The sequence below is a fragment of the Ursus americanus genome, chromosome 17, assembly GCF_024610735.1.
Source record: "Ursus americanus isolate L20-20 chromosome 17, mUrsAme1.1.p, whole genome shotgun sequence".
NCBI lineage: Eukaryota > Metazoa > Chordata > Mammalia > Carnivora > Ursidae > Ursus > Ursus americanus.
In genome coordinates this window covers 50,295,253-50,321,474 of record NC_142143.1, presented here as the reverse complement: position 1 = coordinate 50,321,474, position 26,222 = coordinate 50,295,253, and the positions used below count along the sequence as shown (strand labels likewise).

The window sequence follows — 26,222 nt, the reverse complement described above, 5'->3', positions numbered from 1 at the left end:
AAACTGGTGCTCTAGGGTAGAATCCTGGGTCTTAAGGTGTTGAAAGTATTAGTCTTTATGGGATAAAGTCAACTTATTTCGCAAGATGATTGTACCAATTTACACTCTCTACAGAAATCCATTTTCTTTGCTAATAGGTCACTTGAATTTGCTAATGAGTTAGCTGAATTTCCCAGGAGTAGGAAAACATTTCTTCTTGCCAACTCTTTAGTGTTCATGGAGCCCTGTTCCTTGGTTAATGCCAAAGGCAAGATCTCCGTCAGTTTTGACCTTTGTGTATTCACCAAGTGTTTTTCAACTCCCTGGCTTTGGTTTACACTAGTCCCTCTCCCTGGGATACTCTCTCCACTCAAGTGCCACCAGTTTATCACCCATGCTTCTGGTCTGAGCTTAAATGTCATTTCTTCAGAAAGTCCTTCCACAACCATGCTACCTGAAGCTTCCTAATTCAGAACCCTGTAGAGTTTATATGAGTTAGAGATGATATGTTTGCTTCTTTGCTCATATATTGTCTATCTCTTGCATTGGATTATAAGCTCCTTGAAGGCAAGGACTGTATCTGTTTTATTCATCTACATATGCCCCAACATTTAATATAGCTCCTGAGACATAGTAAAATCTCCATAAATATCTACTAAATAAATAAATGGTTGAGTGTCTGACTCTTGATTTCGGCTCAGGTCGTGATCTCAGGTTGTGAGATGGATCCCGGCCAAAGCCCACTTTGGGCTCCACGCTGGGTGGGGAGTCTGCTCTGCCCCTCCCCCCACTCTCTTGCGCTTTCTCTAAAATAAATAAATAAATCTTTTTGAAAAAATGCGCAGGTCTTATTTTCCTTATGAAGACTTCCATGTCACACAAAGTTTACTTTAAGTAGATTTGTAGGCTTTTCTCTTACTAATCTGTCTTTTGGTACAGAGCTCCAGCTAAGAAACTAAAGGGGTGGAAGGAAAGGATTTTTTCCCCTCCCCTTCAACAGCTAAGGTAAATTGTCAGCAAGTCCTCTGCTATCAGACCACACTTCCTCTGTCTGTAATACAAGATTCTTAAGTGTGCACTGTCATTCTAAGCCCACATTTTATTTATTTATTTATTTATTTATTTATTTATTTATTTATTTTTAAATGATTTTGTTTTTAAGTAATCTTTATACCCAACGTGGGGCTTGAACCCACAACCCTGAGATCAAGAGTAACACGCTCCGGGGCGCCTGGGTGGCTCAGCTGGTTAAGCGTCTGCCTTTGGCTCATCTCATGATCCCAGGGTCCTGGGATTGAGTCCTGCATTGGGCTCCTTGCTCAGCGGGGAGTCTGCTTCTCCCTCTGCCTGCCGTTCCCCCTACTTGTGCTTGCTCTCTCTCTTTCAACTCTGGCAAATAAATAAATAAAATCTTTAAAAAAAAAAAGAGTCACGCACTCTCCCAACTGAGCCAGCCAGATGCCCTGCTAAGGCCGCATTTAAAAAAAAAAATTATGCATGAGAGTGAAAGAACAAAATTTAAAGTCTGTCTAAATCTAATTTCCAATTGTGTTTATATATATATCCTTGAACCTCCCCTTTATGTTGTTGTGATTTGATATATTCTAAGCCTAATTGAATGTTAATGATAACAATGACAACTTTACAAAGAGTTTCTTGTTCATTCGCTCATTAAATGTGATTAATATTAGACAGATGACTTCTGAGCAGGCCCACATACGTCCTTGCGGGAAGAGAAACTGGCAGCAGGCTTCCCTGGTAGTGAGTACGTGTCTTCTCCACAGGGCTCTAGTCCTACTGTCACCACCCAGCACCCACCAAGCCAAGAGTCCACCCACAGCTACTCTCACAGGCAAAGAGCTGCAGTCCAGATCTGTTCTGTCCTGAACGGTAAGTTTGCTCTCTCTGCTTGAACTGGGACATCCATCTTCTCCTGTCCTCAGACATCAGGGCTCTGGTTCTCAGACCTTTGGGTTTGGACTGAACCTTCACCACTGGCTGTCATGGGTCTCCAGCTTGCACATAGCAAGTTGTGGGACTTAGCCTCCATAATTGCATGAGCCTTTCCCTCATAATACATCTTTTTCTGTATTTATGCCCTATTGTTACTGTTTCTCTGGAGAACCCTAACTAATACAGGGGCCACGTATTTCAGAATCTGCCAGATTTAGGGGTGGCTTCCCACACAAATCTAGACGTTATTTTTATTTTTTTTTCAATTATAATTAGATAGAAATTAAGGGACACAAAAAGGCAGGTACTAGCTGAAAGGGTTCAGCTTCCCTTTATTTCTTGAACTAAGAGCACCAAGACCCCTGGTACTTACTACCTGATCCTCTCCTGCTCTCTGCCTGCCATGGTCCAGCTGGTCCAGGATGGCTCCGATAGCACGGTCTTTGGGGGCAGAGGAGAGAGGGGCTCTCCTCCATCTGCCCCTGAGCCACGGTATGCACAAGTGGGTGTTCACTCAGAAGAAAGCAAAGTGGTTTTTTGTGGGAAGGGGCTAGGAAAAGTTCTGGCCTCTTTTTTGCTTTCTTCAGAGACTGTGGGCTAAATAGTGATATCTATAACAATTCCCTGATCTTACAGGGAGCATTGACCAGAGGGGTTATTTCCCCTTATTCTATAATAGTGACGTTCAAAAGCCAGTAAACACAGTATCTTTTTTTTTTTAAGTTTATTTATTTAAGTAATCTGTACACCCAACATTGGGCTCAAACTCATGACCCCGAGATCAAGAATTGCATGCTCTTCTGACTGAACCAGCTGGGTGCCCCAACACAATTTCTTAAATAAAAAAGGGAGAGATACAGACCAGTTGTTAATAGGGAATTAGCAAAGTTCTGCATATTCTGTTCCATTGCCACAAATGTATAGTCAACAGCATAGGGGTTAAGTATTAGACTCTGGAGCTGGACTGCCTTGGTTCTGATTCCAGCTTTGCTACTTTCTAGCTCTACATCCGTGAGAAAGAATTGTCACCCTCTGTGTCTTAATATCCCCATTATAAAAGGGGGATGATAATGAGAGCACCAAACTCACAGGACTGTGATGAGGATTAAATTAGTTAATGCTGCAAAGTTCTTGGAGCTGCACCCTCACACATCTAAAGGAGTGTTCCTTATTATTATTATCATCATTATCATTATTTAAAGATTTTATTTTTAAGTAATCACTATACCATATGTGGGGCTCGAACCCACAACCCTGAGATCAAGAGCCCAGCGCTCCACTGACTGAGCCAGCCAGGCATACCCCCCACCTGTTATTGTTATAATTATTATTATTCTGGGTAAAAACCCCACAGATCCTTGTGGGGGGATGCCAGGCCCCATCAAAGAGATTGAGTAATGTAGGAATCCCAAGCACCAAGGAAAGATCAATAAGGGGGGCTTTTTTGGCAAAGAGCTTCTCAGGGAGCCCTCCAGTCATACCACTGGGGCAGTTACCTGCCCTGCCTCCTTGTACCCCACTGTGTTCTCTGTCAGTACTCCACAGCTTATGGCTGTGCCCATAGTGGGTAAACAGATGGATCTGGAAACCCCATTTCCACCTAGATAGCCTTAGATAGCCTGCCCTGGGTTTGTGCAACTTGACTGCAACTTTCAGGAAATCAGCAATTCTAGTCGACATTTGGTGAGTGCATGCCGAGCTCGGGCAGAAGGCTGAAGGGTGCGCTGCCCCATTCGGTACCCTCACAGGAGATGCTCCCACTGTCTGGCCCGGCGGGAGTCCCTGTCTGATTCAGTCAGGCTCTCCCAGGCTGCCCTCACTGATCACACTTTGTACAGAGCTCTGAAGTTTATGACGCCATTTCAAATACATTCTCCCTCTCCCGACAGCTGTGAAGTCACATATTCCTTCCCCATTTCCTGGGCAAGAAAACAACAGTCAAAGAGGGAAAGTCACAGAACTGGAAGCCAAGCCTAGGTTTCTGCCTCTAAACCCAGGGCTCCTTCAAATACACCTCAGCTGCTTTAAACTGAACAGATCTTAGTCTCAGACACTTCCGCCAAGGTGGCTCAGCACAAAGGTAATCTTCCTTTTCTGCTAAGTGTCAGAGCTCTTTGTCTTTTACTTTCGTTCATCATTCTTACTTTGATAATTTCACCTCATCAAAATTAACTAAGCAAGATTCTCAAATACAAGGAATTCCCTCTGAAAGGCAATACAATTTCCAGATTGTGCAGCTTGTCAAAGGATGTCATCATCCATTCATGTCTCTCAACAGACATTCATGGAGTGTCTACTTTACGTCAGGAGCAGTGTTCGAGTATGCTCTGGGGACTCACACTGAGAGGTGGGGTCAGACAAATAAATACAGGAAAACATAGGAGAGCAAGTGCTATGGCCCAAGGAAGCACGAGATGCTAGGGCGCCATGAGTGGGGAGTGTAGAGAGGCAAAATCTGTCACCCTAAAATATTTGTCTTTGGCTTGCGGGTTATTTAAGGTGGATTATTGTTAAGAAACAGAAAGCTCAGGAAGAAACTTTGTTCTTTCCCCTATCTGCCTAAAACAATTTAGGCACAGGACCTGCTCCAGGAAGGGAGTTATCACCATAGATAACTACAGTATAATATGAACTAGGTGTGGTAGCCACGGAGGAATTTAGCAAAATCTGTTTGTTGAAATTCCTCTCTGTGTCCCATTGTTTGTGTAGGGCCCAGCAAACATTTGTTTACCAGGGGTTTACTCTTTTTTATCTTCCTGTGGATTGTCTTTTTTTCCCCTTTGAGGTCCCAGACCCCCACCTTCTTCTCCTCAGATGGCATATAGCCCGAGTGCCCCACTGCCTGTGAGCCTCATACTACTTTTTCAAAAATCGTCTTTGTTTTACAAAAGACTATACCTTGAGATTCTTTTGAGTGCCAGTTTCTCCATTATATTGATTCATTTATTTGAGAGAGGGAGAGAGAGCATGAGCAGGAGGAAGGGCAGAGGGAGAAGGCCTAGCGGACGGGCGCGGGGCTCGATCCCAGGACCCCAAGATCATGACCTGAGCCAAAGGCAGTTGCTTAACCGACTGAGACACCCAGGCACTCCTCCATTATATTTAAATAGGATTCCATTTACCAACCTTTGGCTTCTTTGGTACACTCCGAGGAGCATTTATATAGACTGGTTTCTCTGTAAAAGAGCTAACAAAATTAGGCAGCCTTGAAATGTCTGCCGCCAAAGTATAATGGCAAGAAGGGGTGGAGTCTGTTATTCATTTCCTAAAATACAAGCTTTAGAGACACACGCACTTCTTGGTAGAATAAATCTTTTTGTTAGGGTTTGCTCTACATATGAATCCATCTCTGATTCTGATAACTAAATTGCAGCCATTTCTTGTCTCACTTTGGCTGTTTTTCTCTGAGTAATGATACCATTCTTTAGTTATAAGTGGTGGGATTTCATACTTTCATCAGGATGGGCTCATGGAACATTCATACTCCGCTCATACTGTGCAGCAACCACATGGGAAGTTGTAGTAGAATTTCCAAGCAGCAGATAGTCACTCCAATGAGAGGACTGTTATGTGTGGGTGTTTGGAAGTTATAAATATGAGATTACACAGAGCAAATTCTATTTTAATAACAATTTGTGCAAAATGGAAACAGGTGATTTTGAGCAGATGATTAAAATCTTTCCAAAGCAGTTTTATTCAAAGAAAATTAAAGGTACTTAAAAGCCCTCATTTATTTTAGCTTTAAAGAGGTTTTTTTTTTTTTTTTTTTTTGGTTTTTTTTTTTTTTTTTTTTGGAAATCAGAGATGAGAGTTTTTGGCGGAGAGGAACTAAATTATACAACTGAACATTTTAGAAGACTCATGCATTTTATTGTTCTCTTTTGCTTTTTCTCTCCCTGTGACCTTTCATTTCTTTATCTCTTTCTCTTCTGTCCTTTCTCTCCTGCTGTCTCTTTTTAGGATCCTTTGCATTGATGCTCCAGGGGCCTCATCCAAACTCACCTTTCTTGTTACATTCTACCCGCTTCCCTATCAGGGAAAGTGCATTAGAATGAAATTGGCAAGATCTTTTGACAGCTTGTCTTTACTACTGTGTTGCCAGAAAAGGGAAAATGGCTGTTTATACGGTCCATTTCCACAAGCTGTTGTTAAATTATGGGCCAAGTTTCCTTTAAAACAATGATTAGTATTTCTTGATTGACTACCTGGAAAACCGTACTGGACTCATTCAACCTACAAATGAATGAGAGTTCCCTAGATTTGGGTAGGATTTAATTGAGCTTTTACTTGGATATTTGGAAGTGGGTTTTTTAATGTCAGCTTTTGTTTACGCCAATTGCAGAGTGTGGAGCTCAAAGTAATACATTACATCATATAGCTTTGCCATCTTTTATGTCAAAAAGGGTCAAAGAACAGCAATGTCATATTGTGCAATTGAATAGATACTCAAAAAATATTTGTCGATTAGAGTGGAAGAGACTATAGAGATCATTTTGTAAAAGATTTGAGGTGGTGTCTAGGAAATGTAGACACACAGTAAACTAATAAATTACAAGACAATCCCATCAAAACCCAAGAAATTCTCAATTAACACAGGAGGTTTAAACAAGAAGATACATAGGCACACACAAACGCACCAAAAGGTTCTCCATAACTGGAATGGTTTTGCAAAGAACTTGGAAGCAAGCTTTTCATACCAAATAATGAGGATGATGACCAGAACAACCAACATTTATTTATCACTTATGTGCCTGGCTTGGTGCTAACTGCTGTATGTACACTTTGCATTTATTTATTCCCTACCACAAACCTATGAAGGTAATTATTATCCTGATTTTACGGACGAAAAAATTACAGCAAAAGTTTTATTATCTTGGAGGAGAAAACAGTCTACTTTCTTGGAGATATACTAAAATGAAAAAAAAAATTAAAATCTTGACCATGTCATCAATGTCACTTAAGTAAATGTAGCTAGTGTTTTGTCAGGATATTCTTTCAGTATCTCTTACCCTTGGGCAAAGATTCTCAGGCATGAGAATCACCTGGGGAACTTCTCCCTCACCCGAAATTTGGACCCTATGAGTCTTTGCTCCTCAAGGTGTGGTCTCTATGACCACGTTATTGGCATGGTTTAGGGGCTTATTAGAAATGCACAGTCTCAAGCCTCAGTCCTGAAGGCATCAGGACCTTAGTTTACCAAGATTCTCAGGTGATTTGTATGCATATTGCAGTTGAGAAAGGTGGCTTTTGGTACACAATGTTTGAATTCTAAATAGACTCCCAAGGTGATTCTGGTGAAGGTGACCAATGGTAAGATGATTCTTTATAAAACACTGCCCCAGGACATGAGACCAAAATGCAATTCACTTAAAGCACGACTATAAGCAATTGGAGAAGCCAAGGGGTCACAGAGTCAAGACAACATAAGATGTGCACGCACAACAGTTGCTGTTCTCATTCTCTGGCTGGATCTGAGAATAAAACCTAGGATATTGGCAGGGCTTCACCCACTTTTCCATCCCAACAGGCAGAGGAGAAGTTATCCCTTACAGGAAGGGGAGTAGCTGAATATCCTACTTCAGACATGAAGCTACTTTTAGACATTGAAACTATATCTAAAATAATTGTGTGAATTTGGCTCTTTAGTGAGTTTGTATTTAACTTTTAAAATGACTTAAGTTATCGAGGATTGGGCCAAAGTGGTACTGTAGTAAGGTGCATGGTTTATTTTGTGGCTGCAAGGCCCCCGATGTATGTTCCTAACTACTCCCAGGACATAGGGTCACATGGTAGATTAACTAGTACTTCTGGAAATTTGGGGTGGTTCTGAAAGGCAAATACTAGATAACAGGGTGGATGAATATATAGTAGGGATCCTATTATCAGGCACTCTAAATTTCTCCTCGTGGGCCCCCTAGAGTAGGAGTGTGGCAGGGAGGGGTGAGCTTTAAGGGACCATCCCTCTTGTACAGCTAAGAAAACAGCTACCACAAGGTGGAGCAAAAAAGGCACAGAATTAGAGTCACAGTTGCCTGCCCCCAAACTCGGCTCACTCTGGCTTTCTGGAAGTCAAGTCATAGGCATTCTCCATATCCAGCTCTGTGAAGCAAAGTGGGCTCCTAATTATGGGAAAGATAAGGAGCACCTGAAAAAGAGAAAACTATGAAAAAAATCAACTGACTTGTTAATCACACTGCATGGCTGGATCAGAAGAGATCCATGGAAGGAAAACCAGGAATCAGTCATACACATTTCACTGTGCGTGAACCTGCCTCACAAGCTTAAAGAACCAGAAATTTACAGAAATCAGAGTAGAAAACTGGGAAAACCCACTTTGGAGGCAAGCTGATCTGGGCTGGAATGCTGGCCCAGCCAGGTCTTTATGCATTTACTGGGCTTTCTAGTTTCTCATCTGTAAAATGAGGACAATGGTATCCGCCTTTGTAGGGTTCTTGTAAGAATGTATGCAAAATGCTTTGTTTAGTGAATGGAATCCAATTTCTAACTACAGTAAGATGGTGATTTACTAATATTAAGAAATTAACATTCAAAAACATTTATTGATGCTTTATTGAACATGATGAAATCAAAGATGTTTAAGATACAGCCTCTGATTTTTATTTTTTAAATCTTTTTAAGAAGTTTTATTTATTTATCTCTACACCTAATATGGGGCTTGAACTCACCTCCCCGATATCAAGAATTATAGACTCTTCTGACTGAGCTAGCCAGGTGCCCTGCCCCCGTCTCTGATTTTTAAATAGCTTTCTTTCTAAGCAGATTAAAACTGAGATAATCGCAAAGATAACTAACATTCTCTGGGTATGTACAATGGTCTGATGTTCCTGTAAGCACTTGAAAGGACTACCTCAGTTAAGTGCTTATCACATCTCCAGGAGCTAGGCATTAACCCATTGCACAGATGAGGAAAGTGAGGCCTGGAGAGGCGCCATAATTTTTATCAGCCCACTCAGGAAACTGCAGAGCTAGGATTCACTTCTAGATGCTCTATCTTTGGGGGCTTGTGCCTACCACAGTAGTACAGGTTTTAGCTTCAGCCAACAATGCATTTTTAGGGGCTGCACTTTCTGCTGCCAAGTTGGACTTCCCAAGTGCAAATATAAAATAAATCCCAATAGCACCATGGATGGGCGATATGAATCACATTTCTATTTGACTGCAATCATCACCAAAGTAAGCTGCTTATCTCTGGTCTCTCTCTCTCTCTCTCCCCACACCCAACCCATCCTTCCACACTGACAACAGTTATCTTTATAAAACATACATGTGATTATGACACTTCTCTACTTAAAAGGTTCCGTGTTGTCTGTATAACTGTGTCCGAGAGCTCAGTACAGGAGGCCTCTCCCAGTTGGCCCTGACCTTCCTCCCCAGCCTCTCTGCTTTAGGTATTCTGGCTCTTCACCCAACATTGTTACATAAGACAGTTCCGCATGAAATTAGGGCAGTCGAGAGTTCCATAGTTAACCTCTTGTGTGGCAAAATGGAAAAAAATTAATTTTTTAAAGATTTTTAATTTTTTTTTTTTTTTAGTAATCTCTACACCCAGCTTGGGGCTTGAACCTACAACCCGAGATCAAGAGTTGCATGCTCAATGACTGAGCCAGCCAGGCGCCCCTAAATCTTTTTTTTATTAAAATGTAAAAGCTGTGCAATTAAAAACAACGTGCACACACTACCAGTTGAAACATAAATATATATTTAAACTTTCAAAATGTTTTTCACCTCCTATGAGGTGATCTGGTATTTTAGTGGAGGACATCTTGTAACTCTATTTCCAATTGCCCCAAAGTATGATGTTCCTTTTTCCTCCTGGAACCCAACCCCTTTCCTCTCTGAGGTGGCAAACTGCTTACTAGTCATCCTTCAAATCCAGTTTAAATACCACTTCTCCCAAAAACTCTTGCAGTCATTTTCCCCCTTCAGGGCCCCCAAAGCTGGGAGTATTTCTTTCTTACAACATTATTGTACTTTACTTATTTATGCAATAAACCTTGAGGTCCTTTAAGGCGGGGACCAGGAACCTGATCTCGGAGTCCTAGCTCTTAGCTTGGTGTTTTGCCCACAGTAAGAACGTGAAAGTTTATCACTGGATACATGAATGAATGCTCAAAGTCTAGAAATCCCTACTCTGTTTAGATCCTGCAGGGAAAAGATTTGTATACTGGACACGCCTCTGAACAATCGCTTTGATAAACCAGGCCCACATTATGTCAGAAGTGATCCGTAAGGAGACAGGAAAGGTCCCAAGTGGTACTTGCGTCTGTGACAAGGCTGGTGACCACGCCTTTCCTACAACCCTAGCTCCCGGGGCTACTTCTAGGATGGGGAGAATCTTTGGTTCAAGATGGGTATTTTTCTCCATCTCGACTGAGGAGCTTCACCCTCCTTTGACTTTTTTTAGCAGCCAACTCGTGCACAATTCAGTTAGCCTCCAATTCTCCTCCTGGGGTCCAACATCTTGGACTCCCATCCCTTCCCGTCGTGGAGCGCTCCAACTCTGGATTTCTCCGACGGATTCTAGAAAAAGCCCCTCCAGGACCCCCTCCCTCGGCCCAAGACGGCCTGGGTCGGGAAGGGGTTCTCCAGCTGCCGGGGCCGCGGTCCGCCCGGCCGGCCGAGCAGAGCCCAGCCACAGCCGGGGGAGGCGCGGGGGGCGTCGCCCACGGCCGCCCGGGCTCGGCGCGCGGGGCGGGGCCGCGTGTGGCCGCGAGAGGCATCCATCTTCTCGGACCAGCCGGCGTTTCCTCACCGAGCGGGGCGGGGGCGAGGGCGAAGGGCACGGCGCGGCGCCGCCCCTCCCGCGAGCCCTGCTCCTCTTCGCCGAGTCTCGAGCGGCCGGTGTGGCCGCTTTGGCCTCCGCCGCCCACAGCTCGCTCTCTGGGCGCGGGGAGCCGCGGGCAGTGTGCGCGCCGGCAACTTTGCGGCCGCCGGGGGCGCGGCTCCTCCCGGTGCGCGTGCGAGTGTGCAGGGCAGCGGCGGCCTCCTGGGGGCAGCAGCGGAAAGCGGGACGAGGAGAAAGAGGTAGCTTCGGCGCCCCGTGGCCAAGGAGGCAGAGGCCCCTCGCGGCGCCGGCTGTCGAGACCTAAACTCCGCCGGGGCTGCGCCCAGGACGCGTTGGAACGGAGCAGCGGCCGCCCTCCCGGCCGGCAGCGGGCACTCGCTCCAGGATTACGTTCCTTTTCGCCTGCCCGGGCGCTAGCAGCCGCCTTTGCCCACGGGGGAGCGGTGGCCGCGGCAGCAGCATCCCGGCCCGGGTGGGACCCCCGAGCGCCGGAGCCGGCGGCTGAAGCAGGAAGGGAGAGTCGCGGCGCCCGCCCTCCACGGCCGGCCCTGCCCCGAGCGCCCGGTGCGGGTTTCTAACAATGGTGCGGAGCGCCGGCGCGAGCCCCGCGTCCGCCCAGCGGCCGTAGAGGAAGTGGCCGGCTCCGGGTGGGGTGGGCAGGGAGACGCCCCCCGCCGCTCGCTCGCCCGCCGGAGTTTGCCTGCGCGCCGGGCCTCCCCGGCCCCGAGCCCGGCTCCCCGCCGGATCACCGACGGCAGCTCGAACCGGAGAGACTATGGTGCCAGCGCCCGGGTTGATCTAGTCCTCGGCTCGCTTCTTTTTTCCGCCGCCTCTTCTTCCTCCTCCTTTACCTCCTGTCGGTGCTGCCTCTGGGTTCCCGGTGTGTGGGAGTACAACTCTCTGCCTCTCCAAGGAGACCGGTTTGTGACAGCCTAACCGAACTTGCCCATTGAAAGCAAACCCAGAACAGCTGGATAATGTCCACTCCGAGCAGATTCAAAAAGGACAAAGAGATCATAGCCGAGTATGAAAGTCAAGTCAAAGGTAAGGGTGGGAGCGGCTGCCTTGCTCCTTTTGTGTGCCTTCTTGTCATTGTGCTCGAGGAGTTGCATTTCTAACTTGGTGTCTGCGTTGGAGGCAGGCGGTGAGGGACAGCCAGAGCTTCTGGTTGAGCCACCCCGGGGTGCGTACAAGCCAATCCCCGTCCCAGTCCTGGTCCCGTCAAGCCCACAGGGAGCTGCAAACCAGGCGGCTCTCCCCGACTGCCAGAGCGCACCTCCACTAGAGCGAGAACTGGCGTTAAACTTAACCACCTTCAGCCGGGCAACTTACATGGGAGGCAGGCAGCCGCTAGTGGTTCCTACCCAGTTATCCTCTTCCTCCTCCTCATTATTCTTTTTAACTGATATCTTTGTCACAACATACATATATTTTTTTAAGAAGTCATTTTTCTGAAGTCTGGACACTAAATGGTCTAGAGCTTCATTGAGTGCAGACGATTTTAGACATTTACACTATTCACTATTTATTAGGGTGAGTCCGCCTTTTATAAAACAGCTCCCTAAAAGCCTGGCAGTTAAACCAAGCAGGGACTAGTGGAATCTGACTCCTCCTTTATAATGGGCCAGAATTCATTGCCATCTTTCACACTCACACGGGAATATTGCTTTATCATTTGCAGGAAGCTACTTGCATGTAAAATGGTTTGAATATTTAAGTAGTAGTTTCAATCCATTTACGTTGTCAACTAAGGAAGGAACCTAATTAAGGTTAAGCATTTTTATTTAATGTGCCTTGTGGTTTAAAAAATATATTTTCTCTCTAGTACAAGTATTTTGTGTTCCTGTTGAAGTGTTTAATGTACACGTATCTCTGTTGTGTTTGTGTGGGTTTTTTTGTTTTTGTTTTTCTTCGTCTGTGGTCTCTCCTGGGTGGTTTTCCCTATTGAGACAATGGATGGAGTGTTGAGATTGCTGCTGTTATTTGGAATATTCAAGACAAAGTTCATAACAATTGCTATGTAGACACCTGTGTTTTTTCAGATACAGTCTATAAAAGGGCTGCTGAGGGAGGCATTCTTTACTTGCCTTGGGAAAGGCAGGGGCAGCCTGGGTGTTCTTTTGTGTGGTCAAGTTGTGAAAATGCTTGGAGTCCTGTGAGAGGACCTGGAGGGGGACCCTCCGCCACCCGAGGGTGAATTTGGACCAACTCATCATGGCCACGGAGGTAGTGTGCAAGCCCAGGAACTCATGTTTCTTTAGGCTAGCATCGATAATGGAGTTGAGCTCAGTGTTGTTCAGGAAATGATTTTTGACTGCTTGTAATTAATAGGAACTGGTTACATTGACATGGAAGTTATTTTAGTAGAGAAGTAATTACTTCCTTAGTGACAGGTAAACTTTTTCATAAGCAGAATCCTTCTTAATGAGTGCAACACAGCCTAAAACCTTTCATTCTAAGGTGGAACTCCTAGTCACCATTCCTTCTGCAGGTTTTCCACATGGCTCTTTGTGGTAGATCTTTGGGGGATGGCAATCTGGCTTTCTTGCTGCCTAGAGCGCTGACTGGCAGAATGCACTTTCAAGTATTGGTTTAGTTATTTCTGCTCTTAAGTCATTTGTCCATGATCAAGTCCTTATATGAAGAATAGTCTCATGATTAATTTCTTTCAGAGCGTGAATTCTATTGTTACGTGACTACTGATCTGCTTGAGATAAAGGCCCTCTACATTAAAAAAAATCAATAAAATGGGATGTGTTGCATTGTTTAAAATGTGTCTATCAAAACCAATCCAAGAAAAAATTATGAACATGGTGAGGATTATTTTTGGAACAAATTCTGGTCCCAAAGAAAGTGATCTTTTCCATTATCTTCAACCTTCCTCATTTACACATACTTACAGTCCTCAGGCTGCTTTATGACTCTTTCCTAACCTGACCTGCCCTTCTCATCAGGACCTGTGTCCAGACTTTATGTATTTCCACCCATCCTGTTTCTAACCCAGATCATTATATCCACATGCAATTACGGGAGTAGGGCAGTACAGTGGAGTTGGACCATACACACCTTCAATGGCACCAATTCACCTGTACTTCTAAGCAAAATCAAGAAACGAGTGGGAGAAAAATGACGGTGACACAGTGCGTGAGGCCAAGCCATCCCGTGCAGTGAGAGTCGGTTCCTTTGTAAGGATGTGAAATGCAGGACTCTGGTTTTCTGTTTTATTTGTTGAGTCCCTCTGTAAGGGTGAGCACCTTACCCTAGCAGAGAGCTAGTCCACTGTTTAAAGGTATATGGTTTTGGAACAAAAACTTCTTTTAATTCCAGCCAACTATTTCATCTGTTGATAAACAAAAGAAATGTGGTCTCTTTGATTGCTGAAGGAAAACCCGGCTGGCTGGACTCAGAGGAGAAGACATAGGTCTGTTCCCAGTGAATAAAGCCACATACATTGGAATTTCTGGATGACTTCAGGGTATGGGTGATTTCAAGAGTCAATTTCGGTTATCTTTGCCTTTTTTTTAAGCCTTTTTATTTAGAACTCAATACTCCAGAGTATTGTTCTTTCTTTTTCTCTCCCATTTCCCTAATATCAGTTGCACGAATTTCAGAATTTCTGAGATAATGGTTTCATCTAAAGGAATGACTCCAGGTGTGGGATTTTGCCACTGTGGCTGCCCGCACATGTTTTGGGAACAGACTTCATGGAGCTATTCTCAACTTTGAAAATAACCATCATAGGTGACAATGTGTAGTTTTATGTGTAAAACTGTAAGTACATCTAGTTAGATATACCATGTTGAGTAAGTCACTTAGCTTCTCTTTGGCTTTTGGTTTTCTTACCTATCAGATGAAGAGTTTGGATTCTCTCGGTTCTAAGGATCTTTGAGTCTGATTGAAGATGTTGTATCAGTTCATGTCCATCACTTAGTAAAATTTTCAAGCTTTTTGCATTTTCTTTCAGCTACCCAGTTGTGGGGGAAATCATCTTTGCTTTCACTTCTTTTTATAATAAATTCACAAACACTATGTATCATTTGAGTTCTCAGAAAATTAAAATGTAATGCAATAGGGAATACAGAAAAATAATAAAACCATGTTCAGAAATGTATAGCGCAAAATTGTAAGAGGAGATAGAATTGTGAATTATGCAAGTTGTCAGAGCATAGATAGGTTTACATCAGGGACAAAAGGACCTCAAGTGGTAATTTAAAAGGAGTGTGTTAGCTAGGAGAAGAAAGACTATCGCATGCATGTTAGTCAGCTTCCCAAAGATTTAGAATCTAGAGAAGTTAATCTCTTGTTTGTGGGGCTCTGAAGAAGCCAGCCTGTCTGGAGAAGTGTATGAAACACAAACCAGTTGACTATGTTGCTTATTAGCATCTCTGGCAAAAAGCTTAGCAGGGGAATAGATGGTAACAACTGGCTAACAGAAGGTTTGGAGATTATCTGGATTTTAGTATTCTATGCAATTTTTGAATTCTGCAGCAAAAGCATTGTGGCACACATATGAAAAATACTGGTTCCCATATGGGAACTGAAAGAATCCAAAGACACATTTTGTGAGGTGGAACTCATGGACTGAGAGGTTGTGTTTGTTTCTAAAAATGCATGTTGTTAGTTGCTAGGAATTGACAGCTATTATTTGCAGTATTTTCCCAGGGATAATCTCATACTCATCTACATGCCATATGTACAGGAAGTGCCAAGAAAATCTGTTGTTCTTCGACCACTCTGCTGCCTGAACTACAAATAGTACATTTTGGTAGCAGTCGGATCGTGAGGAAATGCCAATTCAATTTGGTATGACCCCATGTCATGCAGTAGGTTTCAACAGAAACAAGTGCAGCTGTCACCAGTATGGAACCTGTATCTCCACTGATGCTCTTTCATGTAACCTGCGATGGAAAACAACAACACCTTAAATCAGGAATTAAAACTTTATAGCTGGGAGGGACTTTAAACATTTCCTGTCCAACCCATTCATTTATGCGATGCGAGGAGGCATAATGATAGAGTTACGCAATTAACTATAACCTACCTGGGGCTAGAACCCAGGTCAGTTGTTTTCAGGAACAATGATTTACCTTTAGATTCCTCACAAAGTAGAGCAGGAGATAGAACATTCACTGTTTAGACTTTTTTTTTTTTAAAGATTTTATTTATTTATTAGAGAGAGAGAGAGCAGGAGCAGTGGGGAGGGTCAGAGGGAGAGGATGAAGTAGGCTCTCCGCTGAGCAGGGAGCCCAATGTGGGATTCGATCCCGGGACGCTGGGACCATGACCTGAGCTGAGGGCAGATGCTTAACTGACTGAGCCACCCAGGCAACCCTCACTGTTTAGACTTTACATGCATTGAAGGAACCATAGTTGGACCTAGAAGAGAACAGCAACTCCTCTGGTCTGTTAACAGGAGGAGTTAAATTGACTAACTGTAACTAAGTTGGGTGGTTTTTTGGTTTTTTTTTTCTCCACCAAGATCATTTCAAGAACCTACAATGTGCAGGCAGTGACTTCACATGCTTGCCTTAGGATCAAGAAAAAAAAAAATATATGGCGACTACATGCAAATGTAACTTGCTTGAAATTTTGGTCAAACTAATGGGAGTGACTGCAGTAAGCCCTCTTATGTTGCCCAGAAACCCTGATTAGTTTCATGAACTTCAAAATATATTAAGGAATAGTTCGGGAGAAGTTTTTGAGGACAACGCATCCTTCTGAAGTGCAGTGAAGGTTGGCATGTACTGCAGGGTGACAGATCGCAGCATTAGCAGCCTGTGCTGCTTCCTGACTCTCGGGAAGCGTTGACCAATTTGGGAACCACACGTTTGCAACTCTGGTTCTGGTTTGAGAGTCTGCTTTGTAGCGTGGCCAGACCCTTTTCTTATTTCATTCATGCTACCCATTTTCCCTTCAACTCAGACAGTTAAGAATTAAGGAAAAGGAAAGGAAATAAGCTGTATGTCTTATCACTCTATGTTTGTTTTAACTTGTTGAAGGTAGAAGGTGGGATTAGGGATAGTTATTTGAAGACATTTTTAGTTACTTAAAAGTATTTTTACCGGTTGGTCCCGAGTTACTTTGTAGTGTGTCGACAGCATGTATATATGTGCTCCTGTTGATACTTCAAGATGGGAGAAAACAGAACATCGTGTTTAAGAGCAGAGGTTTTGGTGTTAGCCATCCAGCCCTGTCACTGATCACAGGTGTCATCTCTGAGAGTCCATTTCTTCATCTGTAAAACGGGGATAATAATAGAACTTACTTTCTGGTCTTTGTAAGGTTTCTGTGAGGTGATTTGTGGAAAGCTTTATCACAGGCTCGGTACGTGATAAATAGTAAAAATCAGCCCTTGTTATCTGTGTAATTTTAGTTTTCTGCACATTTCAACTGCTTCTCGTTACATTCTGACTTAGATAAGCTATTTGAAATTCAAAGACATAATCACCAGGCTGCTACCTGACTAGATCCCAGAGTGGGTGAATCTTTAATCATCCTGATAAAGTCCCGTGTACTTTTGGAATGGAGAGGAGCGAGGTTTCATGGTAGAAATACAAAGGGAAATGTGATAGGCAAACCAGAGAGAGTCCCAGCTCCTCATCAGTGGATTTTGTATTGTCATTATTTTTTAATCCAGGTACAGGTAACAGACCCTAAAAGCATTATATTTCCTGGGCCAGGCTGCCGTGTGTTTGCTTACAACTTTTGCTTTGAATTTTCTTTACCTTTGTTCAGTGATGTTGTATGGAAAATGAAAACTGTAGTCCAGTCTGTGGATTTTATTTACTTGTGACAAAAAGGATTCTTAAGACATCAGATCAAGTCACTGATTTAATTTCATGGTCTTGAGAAAAATATATATATTTTAAAATCAGTATGGAAAGGAAGAATTCACTTATAACTGTGAATTTGCTTCTGCTTCATGAGGCGATACTTTGTTTTTCCCCCAGCTTTATTGAAGTATAATTGACATATAACAGAAAGTACTTTTTAAAAAAAAGATTTATTTATTTATTTTTGAGAGCGCTCGAGTCGGGGGGGGGCGGGGGTGGAGAGAATTCCAAGCAGGCTCCATACCCACAGTGTGGACCCCATGCAGGGCTCGTGACTTTACCACAAAATTAAATTGAATTCAAATAGTGTGTAACTTCTTCAGAATGTCATAAAGGTAAAACCAGTCTAAATGTCCAACAGTGGGGAATGGTTAACTAAATTCCACTGGGGGTGGTTAACTAACTTGTATACGTGGAATGTCATGCAGGTATTACCAGTAGTTTTTGAAGAACGTTTTGGCATGGAAAGATATTTTATAATAATTGGGGGAAAAAAGACTATAAAAGGATGTTGAAATAATAATAATTAAAAACAATCGCATCAGCAGCTAACAGTGAGTGAGTGTCCGTGCTGTGCCAGTCATTGCTCTGGCTGCTTCACATGAGCAGACTTTATGTGTGCACTGGGGGCTATAATGCATGGTGGGAGGAATTTCTGGTTATTTTTCCTTCTTGGTGTATGTTGTACTTCCTGTGTTTTTGGACCACAGGACACCTTGGTAAGTTTCCTGGTTTAATGCAGGAATCTCACAATAATGTAAAAATAGATATTTCTCCTTTTTTCTTTCCTTCCTTTTTCCCCTCTTCCCCTCCCCCCTTCTTTCCTTTTTCTCTCGTATGACATTCTGAAGGTATGCAGTGCGGACCACCAGAATTGTTTTGCCTCGTTAAATTATTTGAGTCTTCTCCATCTTGTTGCTCTGCCATCACCTGGGTAACTGCTTGATTGACATTGGGTCTTAAGTATGTCTATGTTCTAGCTGGTGGGGAGCAGCACCTGCCTCAGTGTTTTAAAACCCAGGCCAGACATATACAGACGATTTTCATTCATTTAACTGGTGAGGATTTAGTCACACGGCCACATGTGCTGCAAGGGAGTCTGGCAAACATGGTCTACCTAAACAGTCCGGTTTCCTGCTACCACTCTATGGCCACGGCAGAAAGAGAGGAAGATTTTGGTGGATGACTGGAGTTAGCATAAAGACAGGCTTTTTTAGAGAGGCAATCTATTGGGGTGAAATTGTATTTTGTTTTGGTTTGTGTGTCTTTGATTGCTGGTAAGATAGAGCATCTTTTCACATGTTTACTGGCTATGTGTTTTTTGTCACTAAAATATTATTCGTTTCTTTGCTCATTTATCTGCTAGCTTGTCTTATTGATTTGTGAGTTTTCTTTGTAGTGTGTTCTCATTGTTCATCTCTTATCAGTTATATCTATTGCAGATATCTTTTCCCTGTTTGTAGCTTGTACTTTCACAATTGTAAAAGCTATCTCTTGATAAACAGAGGTGGTTTAATTTTTTCAGATGTATCGATTATTAACTTATGTTTGGTGTTTAAGCAATCTTTTCCTACTCTGAAGTCAGAAGAATATCTGTCTATATCCTTTTGTGAATGTTTTAAAAATTTGCTTTTGACATACAGGGTTTCAGTTCATCTAGAGTTTATTTTTCATACTGTGAGTAGGCATATATTTTTAGTTCTTTTCATTTGGATGACCAAAATTTTTTTTTAGCTTCATTTGCTAAATAGTTCCTTATTTTATTTTATTTTTTTAAAGTAAGCTCTAGGCGTAATGTGGGGCTTCAACTCATGGCTCTGAGATCAAGTGTTGCATGCTCTACTGACTGAGCCAGCCAGGTGCCTCCCAGTCCCTTCTTTTAAAAAGTGATCGACCAGCTCCTTCTGTCTTGATCACGGTTTTTCATATGTGCATGAGTTTATCTCTGGATACTATTGTGTTTCATTGGTTAATTTGTAGGTTCTTGCACTAGTATTACATTCTTTTAATTACTATAGCTTTATAATGAGTCTTTATATCTAGTAGGCCAAATCCTCCTCCCTTATTTTTCCAGAATTATCTTGGTGATCTTGGTCTTTTCTTTTCCAAATACATTTTAAAGATTTATTAATTTATTTTAGAGAGAGCGAGTGCACATACAAGGCAAGGGGCAGAAGGAGAGGGAGAGAAGCCTCAAGAATACTCCCTGTTGAACATGGCACCTGACGCAGGGCTCAAAACCAGGACCCAGAGATTATTACCTGAGCTGAAACCAAGAGTCAGACGCTGAACAGACTAGACTGAGCCACCCAGGTGTCCCTCCAAATACATTTTAGAATCAATTTTTTCTTCCCTGGGAAACCCACTGGCATTTTGATGGAAACTGTGTGACATTATAAATGAATTAGAAGAGACTTAACGTCTATATAATATTAATTCTTCCTACCCATGAATATGAATATTTCTCCATTTACTTAGTTCTTTTTAAAATATCTTACTGAAGGGGCACCTGGGTGGCTCAGTCAGTTAAGTGTCTGCCTTCAGCTCAGGTCGTGATCCCTGGGTCCTGGGATCAAGCTCTGTGTTAGTCTCCCTGCTCAGCAGGGAGCCTGATTCTCCTTCTCTCTCTCTCTCTCTCTCTGCCCCTTCCCCCTTCTTGTGCTCACGCTCTTTCTCAAATAAAATCTTTAAAAAAAAATAAAAAAATAAAACATCTTACTGTGGGGGCACCTGGGTGGCTCAGTCGGTTAAGTGTCTGACTCTTGATTGCTGCTCAGGTCATGATCTCTGGGTTGTGAGATGGAGCCCAATGTTGGGCTCCATGCTCAGCATGGAGTCTGCTTGAGATTCTCTCTCTTCCTTTTCCTGTGCCCCTCCCCCTACTTGCATGCTCTCTCTCTAAAATAAATAAATAAAATATCTTACTGAAAAGTTTTATATTTTCTATGTTTTTGTTAAATTTATTTCATGATATATTATAATTCTTATTATTAATGTTCATAAGATCTCTTCTAAAATTGTGTTCTAATTGTTTTCTGTTATACAAAAATGCAGTTTACTTTAACATATTAGTCTTATATCCAGCCACTTTGCTGGTCTATTAGTATGTCTCTTTTTTTTTTTTTGGTAAAAAAAATTACTTGCCAATCAAGACAATTTTATTTCCCCCTTTCCAGACTTTAAGGCTTTAATTTATTTTTCTTGTATTTTTTCCCTAGGCAGAATATTGAACACAAAGTTCATAAAAGTGGTGACTTTGGCATTCTTTTCTTGTTCTGGATTTAAAGGAATGGTTTTAAGCTCCTCCTCCCTTAAAGGATGATGATTGTTTTCAATTTATTATATACACTCTTCATCAAGTTAAGTAAAATGTCTTGTATTTCGTTTCTACTTGAGGTTTTAATCATTAATAGGTAGCTAAATGTTATCTTTTTTCTTTTTGTATCTGTTAATAGTCTCTAATATGTTAATGTGTTGAGTAATGCTTATAGGTTTCCTAATATTAAACCATCTTTGCATTCCAGAATTAAACCTGTATTGGGGTGCCCAGGTGGCTCATTTGGTTGAGCATCCAGTTCTTGATTTCAGCTCAGGTCTTGGTCTCAGAGTCGTGAGTTCAAGTCCCATGTAGGGTTCCACCCTGGGCATGGAGCCTAATATAAAAAGAAAACAAAACAAAACCCACCTGTCTTCATCATTGTATTTTATGTATATAAAAATAGTTGGGGAGCACCTGGGTGGCTCAGTCAATTAAGCATACGGCCCTTGATCTCAGCTCAGGTCTTAAACTCAGGCTTGTGAGTTTAAGTCCCATGTGGAGCCCACTTAAAAAAATAAATAAAAAGTAACAATTTAAAAAAAGATAAAAACAGTTGGATTCAGTTTGCCAATATTTAGGGGGTTTTGCCTCTCAATTCTTTTTTTTTTTTTTTTAAGATTTTATTTATTTATTCGACAGAGATAGAGACAGCCAGAGAGAGAGGGAACACAAGCAGGGGGAGTGGGAGAGGAAGAAGCAGGCTCATAGCTGAAGAGCCTGATGTGGGACTCGATCCCATAACGCCAGGATCACGCCCTGAGCTAAAGGCAGATGCTTAACCGCTGTGCCACCCAGGCGCCCCTTGCCTCTCAATTCTTGAATGAAACAGGCCTACGGTTTTCCTTTCTAATAATGTCCTTGTCTGGGTTCATATCTCTTATACCAGCCTCACAGAATGTGTTAAGAGTATTTTTTTTTCTACTTTATGGAAGTTTGACATTTTGGAATATTCTTTCCTTGAAAGTTTGGTAGAACTATTTGTCTGGGTCTAGGTATTTACTTTGTGTGAAGAACTTTTTAACTCATTGACAGTTATTTTCTTTATTAGTTATAGGATTACTTATTCTTTCTGTTTCTTCTGGCATCAGAAGAACTTTTTAATTCATCAGCAGTTAGTCATTTTCTTCACTAGTTATAGGATTATATATTCTATTTCTTCTGGCATCAGAAAAGCTTTTTAAGTCATCAGCAGTTAGTCATTTTCTTTATTAGTTGTAGGATTTTTTATTCTTTCTATTCCTTCTGGCATCAGTTTGGATAAGTTATATTTTTTCCAGAAGTTTGTCCACTTTATGTTTTCAAATATATTGATATGTTAATGATGGTATTCTCTTATTTTTTTTTAAAGTGGCTGATCCGTATTGAATTCAAAATATTATTAACTTTTTTTTTTTTTGCTTTATCTCTTTCTTGCTGAATCTTAAAAGGGGTTTGTCTGTTTTTACTGGTTTTTCTTTTTATTGATTATTGCTTTTATCTTTACTACCACCTTTCTGATTTTCTTTAGGTTTATTTCTTTATTTTTTCTTAAGTTGGATGCATGACGCATTTATTTTTATCCTTTTTTGATACTATAAGCATTTAAGACAATATTTTTTCCCTAATATAAGTGTTATTTCTAATGTAAGTGTTATTCCTAACACAGGCATCTGTTCTTTGTTCCTTATAAATATTTATGATAATTCTCCTTAAAATATCACCTGTGCTACATCTTATAAGATTTGATATGCAAAGTTCATTAGAATTAAGTTCTAAGTATTTTTAATTCCTCATAATAGTTTCTTCTTTGACCCATGAGGCATATAGGAGTATGCTTTTAAATTAAAACAAAAAAAGTGGGGATATTTAATTTATCTTTTTAAAAAAATATAATTACATTGTGATTTGAGAGTAATAGTGTTTGAAATTAGTTGGGGATTTTTTCCTCTTTTACTATTCTCTGGAGGATTTCATGTAAGATTGGAATTGTCTGACTCAAATGTTTAGTAGGACTCATCAGTAAAGCTATCTAGGTCTAGTGCTTTCATCAAGAAAAAACATTTGTTATTGCTTCTACATTTACACATTTTCTGATTGACTGGCCTAACATCGTTTATAATATTCTCATATATTTTTGATTTCTGCATCATCTGCAGTTATGCCTCTTTTCTATTAATAACAATTGTCCATGTGCATTTTCCCCATTTTTCCTTGATTGACTTTGCCAGAGGTATGATTATTTTATTAGTTTTTTAAAGAACAAGTTTTTTGCTTCCTTGATTTGCTATATTGTATCTTCGTTTCCTGTTTCACTAGTTTATTCTCCATTATTCTCTTCCTTTTACTTTTTTGGTGAGCATTATTTTGCCATTGTTTTAAAGTTCTTACTTATTTTCCAGGTTCTTATTTTGCTTCTTTTCTAATGTTAATATGTAAGTGAATAAAATTTCCTCTAAGCATTGCTGTACCTGTGTTCTACGAAGTTTTATATGTAGTGTCTAGTCATCTTTCAGTTCTGTGCATTTTCTAATTTCCATTATGATTTTTGCCTGTAACTCATGATCTTTTAAAAATGTGTTTATAATTTTCCAGATATAAAGAGTTATTTCAGTTATTTCGTTACTGATTTCTAACTTAACTGCATTGATTTTCTTTGTCGTAAATCTTGTATACTATTGAAGATTATAAGCCGCATCCTCCCCTGGCCCTTTCCATCTCCTTCTCCTGCTTTGTATCTCTCCATAGCACTTATTATCATTGATCTATTTTATCCTGACTTTATCTTGTTTGGGGCTTTTAAAATTCCTTTCTTATGTGAAAGCTGGTGATATAATTAAATCATATTTTAAAACCACTTTATCCTGCATTTTAGTTTCAACCAGAAGGGTCAGTCTGGGGTATCTATCTAACTTTAATGTACTGTAGGAAACAGAAGTCTAATATTCATTTTTTGAAGCTGTCAATATATTATAATTTTTATTAATGAGATTTAATTGACATATAACATTCGTTTCAGGTGTACAACATAATGATGTAAATATTGCAAAATAATCATGACTATAAGTCTAATTAACATCCATTACCACACGTCGTTAGATTTTTTTTTCTTGTGATGAGAACTTTCTTTTTTGAAGTAAACTCTGTCCCCGACATGGGGCTCAAATTCACAACCCCAAGATCAAGAGTTGCATGCTTTTCCAACTGAGCTGACCAGGTGCCCTGTGATGAGAACTTTTAATATCTGCTTAGTCCCTTTCAGACAATTATTTTAAATGTTTCCAGTATTGATTTCTATTTTGGCACAATAATCCTATAGAATATATAGTTCAAGCTACTGTGAGAAGAACTAGTCTTGTGTTTTTTCCTAAAGAGTACTATAGGATCTGGTCCTTACCACCTAGAGTAATGTTTGTAATCCAGTATCAATACACGGAGGAGGATATACACATCAAGAGAGCAAATAATATTACACTAACAGTTTTAAATTCTTCACATATAGGTTTGCATCTGCACCTGGAAAACTCCAGGATATATGACTTCTAGGGATGGACATGTATAGTGAAGGCTCCAGTAACGGGCAGAGCATGAAAACATCCACATTTTATCAGTAATCTGAGCTGCTGTTGGAAAGTCTCTGGGGTTTTGCTGTTACTGCTATTCAGACTCTGCTCTTTCGTTCTTGCAGTTTGCAGGTGACAGTTTCTCTTTTCTTGCAGAACTCCTTCTACCATCTTCTCCATTGGAATTCTCCTCCAAAGCAGGGACCTTTAATAATTCAGGGCCCGCTGGAAGAGGTAGCACCCTCCAGCCTTCTTGGCATCACAGCAGAATAGATGAGCCGGCATCACAAGAGCATTTACAGAGGTCCCAGCAACAGTTCTCGCAAATGATGGATGTTCCAGTTTCTGGGCTGTCATTTTTAACTCCTTTCTCAGTTGGTCTATGGAAGACCCCTGGACTTTTGCCCTTTGCCTTTATTATTTTGAAGGTGTGGCTTATAAAAACAGCTCCCTCCCTCAGACCTCTAGCAATTAAGATAGAACAATAGGTGTCTGCTTATCTTAAGTCAGACAATTTTTACTTCTGAGGAAGTCCAGATTTTAGTCTGGCTGTGAAATTAGCATGTTTGAGAAACGGAATTATGCCTCTGAACAGTTACCAAGGGGAGCAAGTAGGAAGAAGTCAGTCTGCTCATCTTGTTTGACAGAGGTCCTGGCCGGGTGGCCTATTTTGATGTCTGGTCAGTGTAGTTCACAAAAGTTCTCCTGTGAGGATCACTGATGGCTTTTTCTTGTGCCTCATACTGACCGCCTACACTTAGAGCACAGTCTAGTCCAATTATAATCTCTAAGCATCAGGAGAAAGTCTGGAATTCAAAGCCAAAGGTGTGACTGTTGTAGGACTGAGTGCAGCCTGCTGCCTGACCTTGAAGGAGAGGAAGGTGAGGAGAGGAAGGTCAGAAGAGCCACCTGTTTCAGAAGGTGCGGGTTGAGCAACACTCCAGAAAGTGGAGGGCTATTCTCTGGGGGACCTTCAAGCTCAAGTAATTTGCTCTTATTTCTTCTTTGTGCCCACTTCTCCTGTTCCTCTTCATCATTGTGGACGACTGATGCATTCCTTACTGATAACATGGCACAAAGCTGGCAAGTTTTGAAACTTTAGAAAAGGGAATTTGTTAGATTTTGTGACCCCTAGAAAAGAGAGTTTTCTGGGCTCCCTGGTACAAAAAGAGGAAGAGCTGATGAATGCCTTTTCAAATGGCCACTCTTTTTTTAAGTTGAACTTCTGCTGCAATTGTATTCACAGTGTTTACGGGGACTCTCACATGTGTCACCGAAAGTTTATGTTTGAAAGATTGCCAGACTGTTTTTCTAGAGTTTAGAGTTTTAATTATACCCATTTTCCTGCATTCTCCAAATACCTAACATACAAATAGATATCTCTTGTTTGAAGCTGGGACATCTCCTTCCTGCAGTTAAGTTAGCATTGCCGTCTCTCTCTCCCCTTTTACAGAGAGAGAGCACGGCAGGGAGGGGCAGAGGGAGAGAGAGCATCTCAAGCAGGCTCTCCGCTGAACAAGGAACCTGACACAGGGCTTGATCTCAAATCCCTGAGATCGTGACCTGTGCCAAAAAAGAGTCGGACGCTCAACCCACTGAGCCACCCAGGCGCCCCTATAGTTTCTTTTCTGTCAGGCATTGCAATTGCTCAGTGGTCTTGGAATTAAATTGTGAAATAATGTGCAGAAAGCTCTGTGCACTGTGAAATACGATAAAAGTTACTTTTATTGCCTTTGTGGTCAGTGGATGTTTCTGGCATTCTCATACTGCCGTGTCCCATCTTCAGATACTAC

General features: G+C 41.5%; 1 protein-coding gene across 2 annotated transcripts in view; it reads left to right on the top strand.

Moving 5' to 3' along the window:
* The first annotated feature begins 10,905 nt into the window (after positions 1-10,905).
* Positions 10,906-26,222, top strand: part of SRGAP1 (SLIT-ROBO Rho GTPase activating protein 1) — a 257,927-nt gene continuing 242,610 nt past the window's right edge. The window contains exon 1 of one of the 2 annotated variants that reach the window (XM_045789676.2): positions 10,906-11,782. In XM_045789676.2, coding sequence (XP_045645632.1) covers positions 11,716-11,782 — 67 coding nt within the window. In that variant the 5' untranslated portion in view covers positions 10,906-11,715. The remainder of the gene's footprint in view (positions 11,783-26,222) is intronic. The other variant, XM_045789675.2, reaches the window with a different exon arrangement.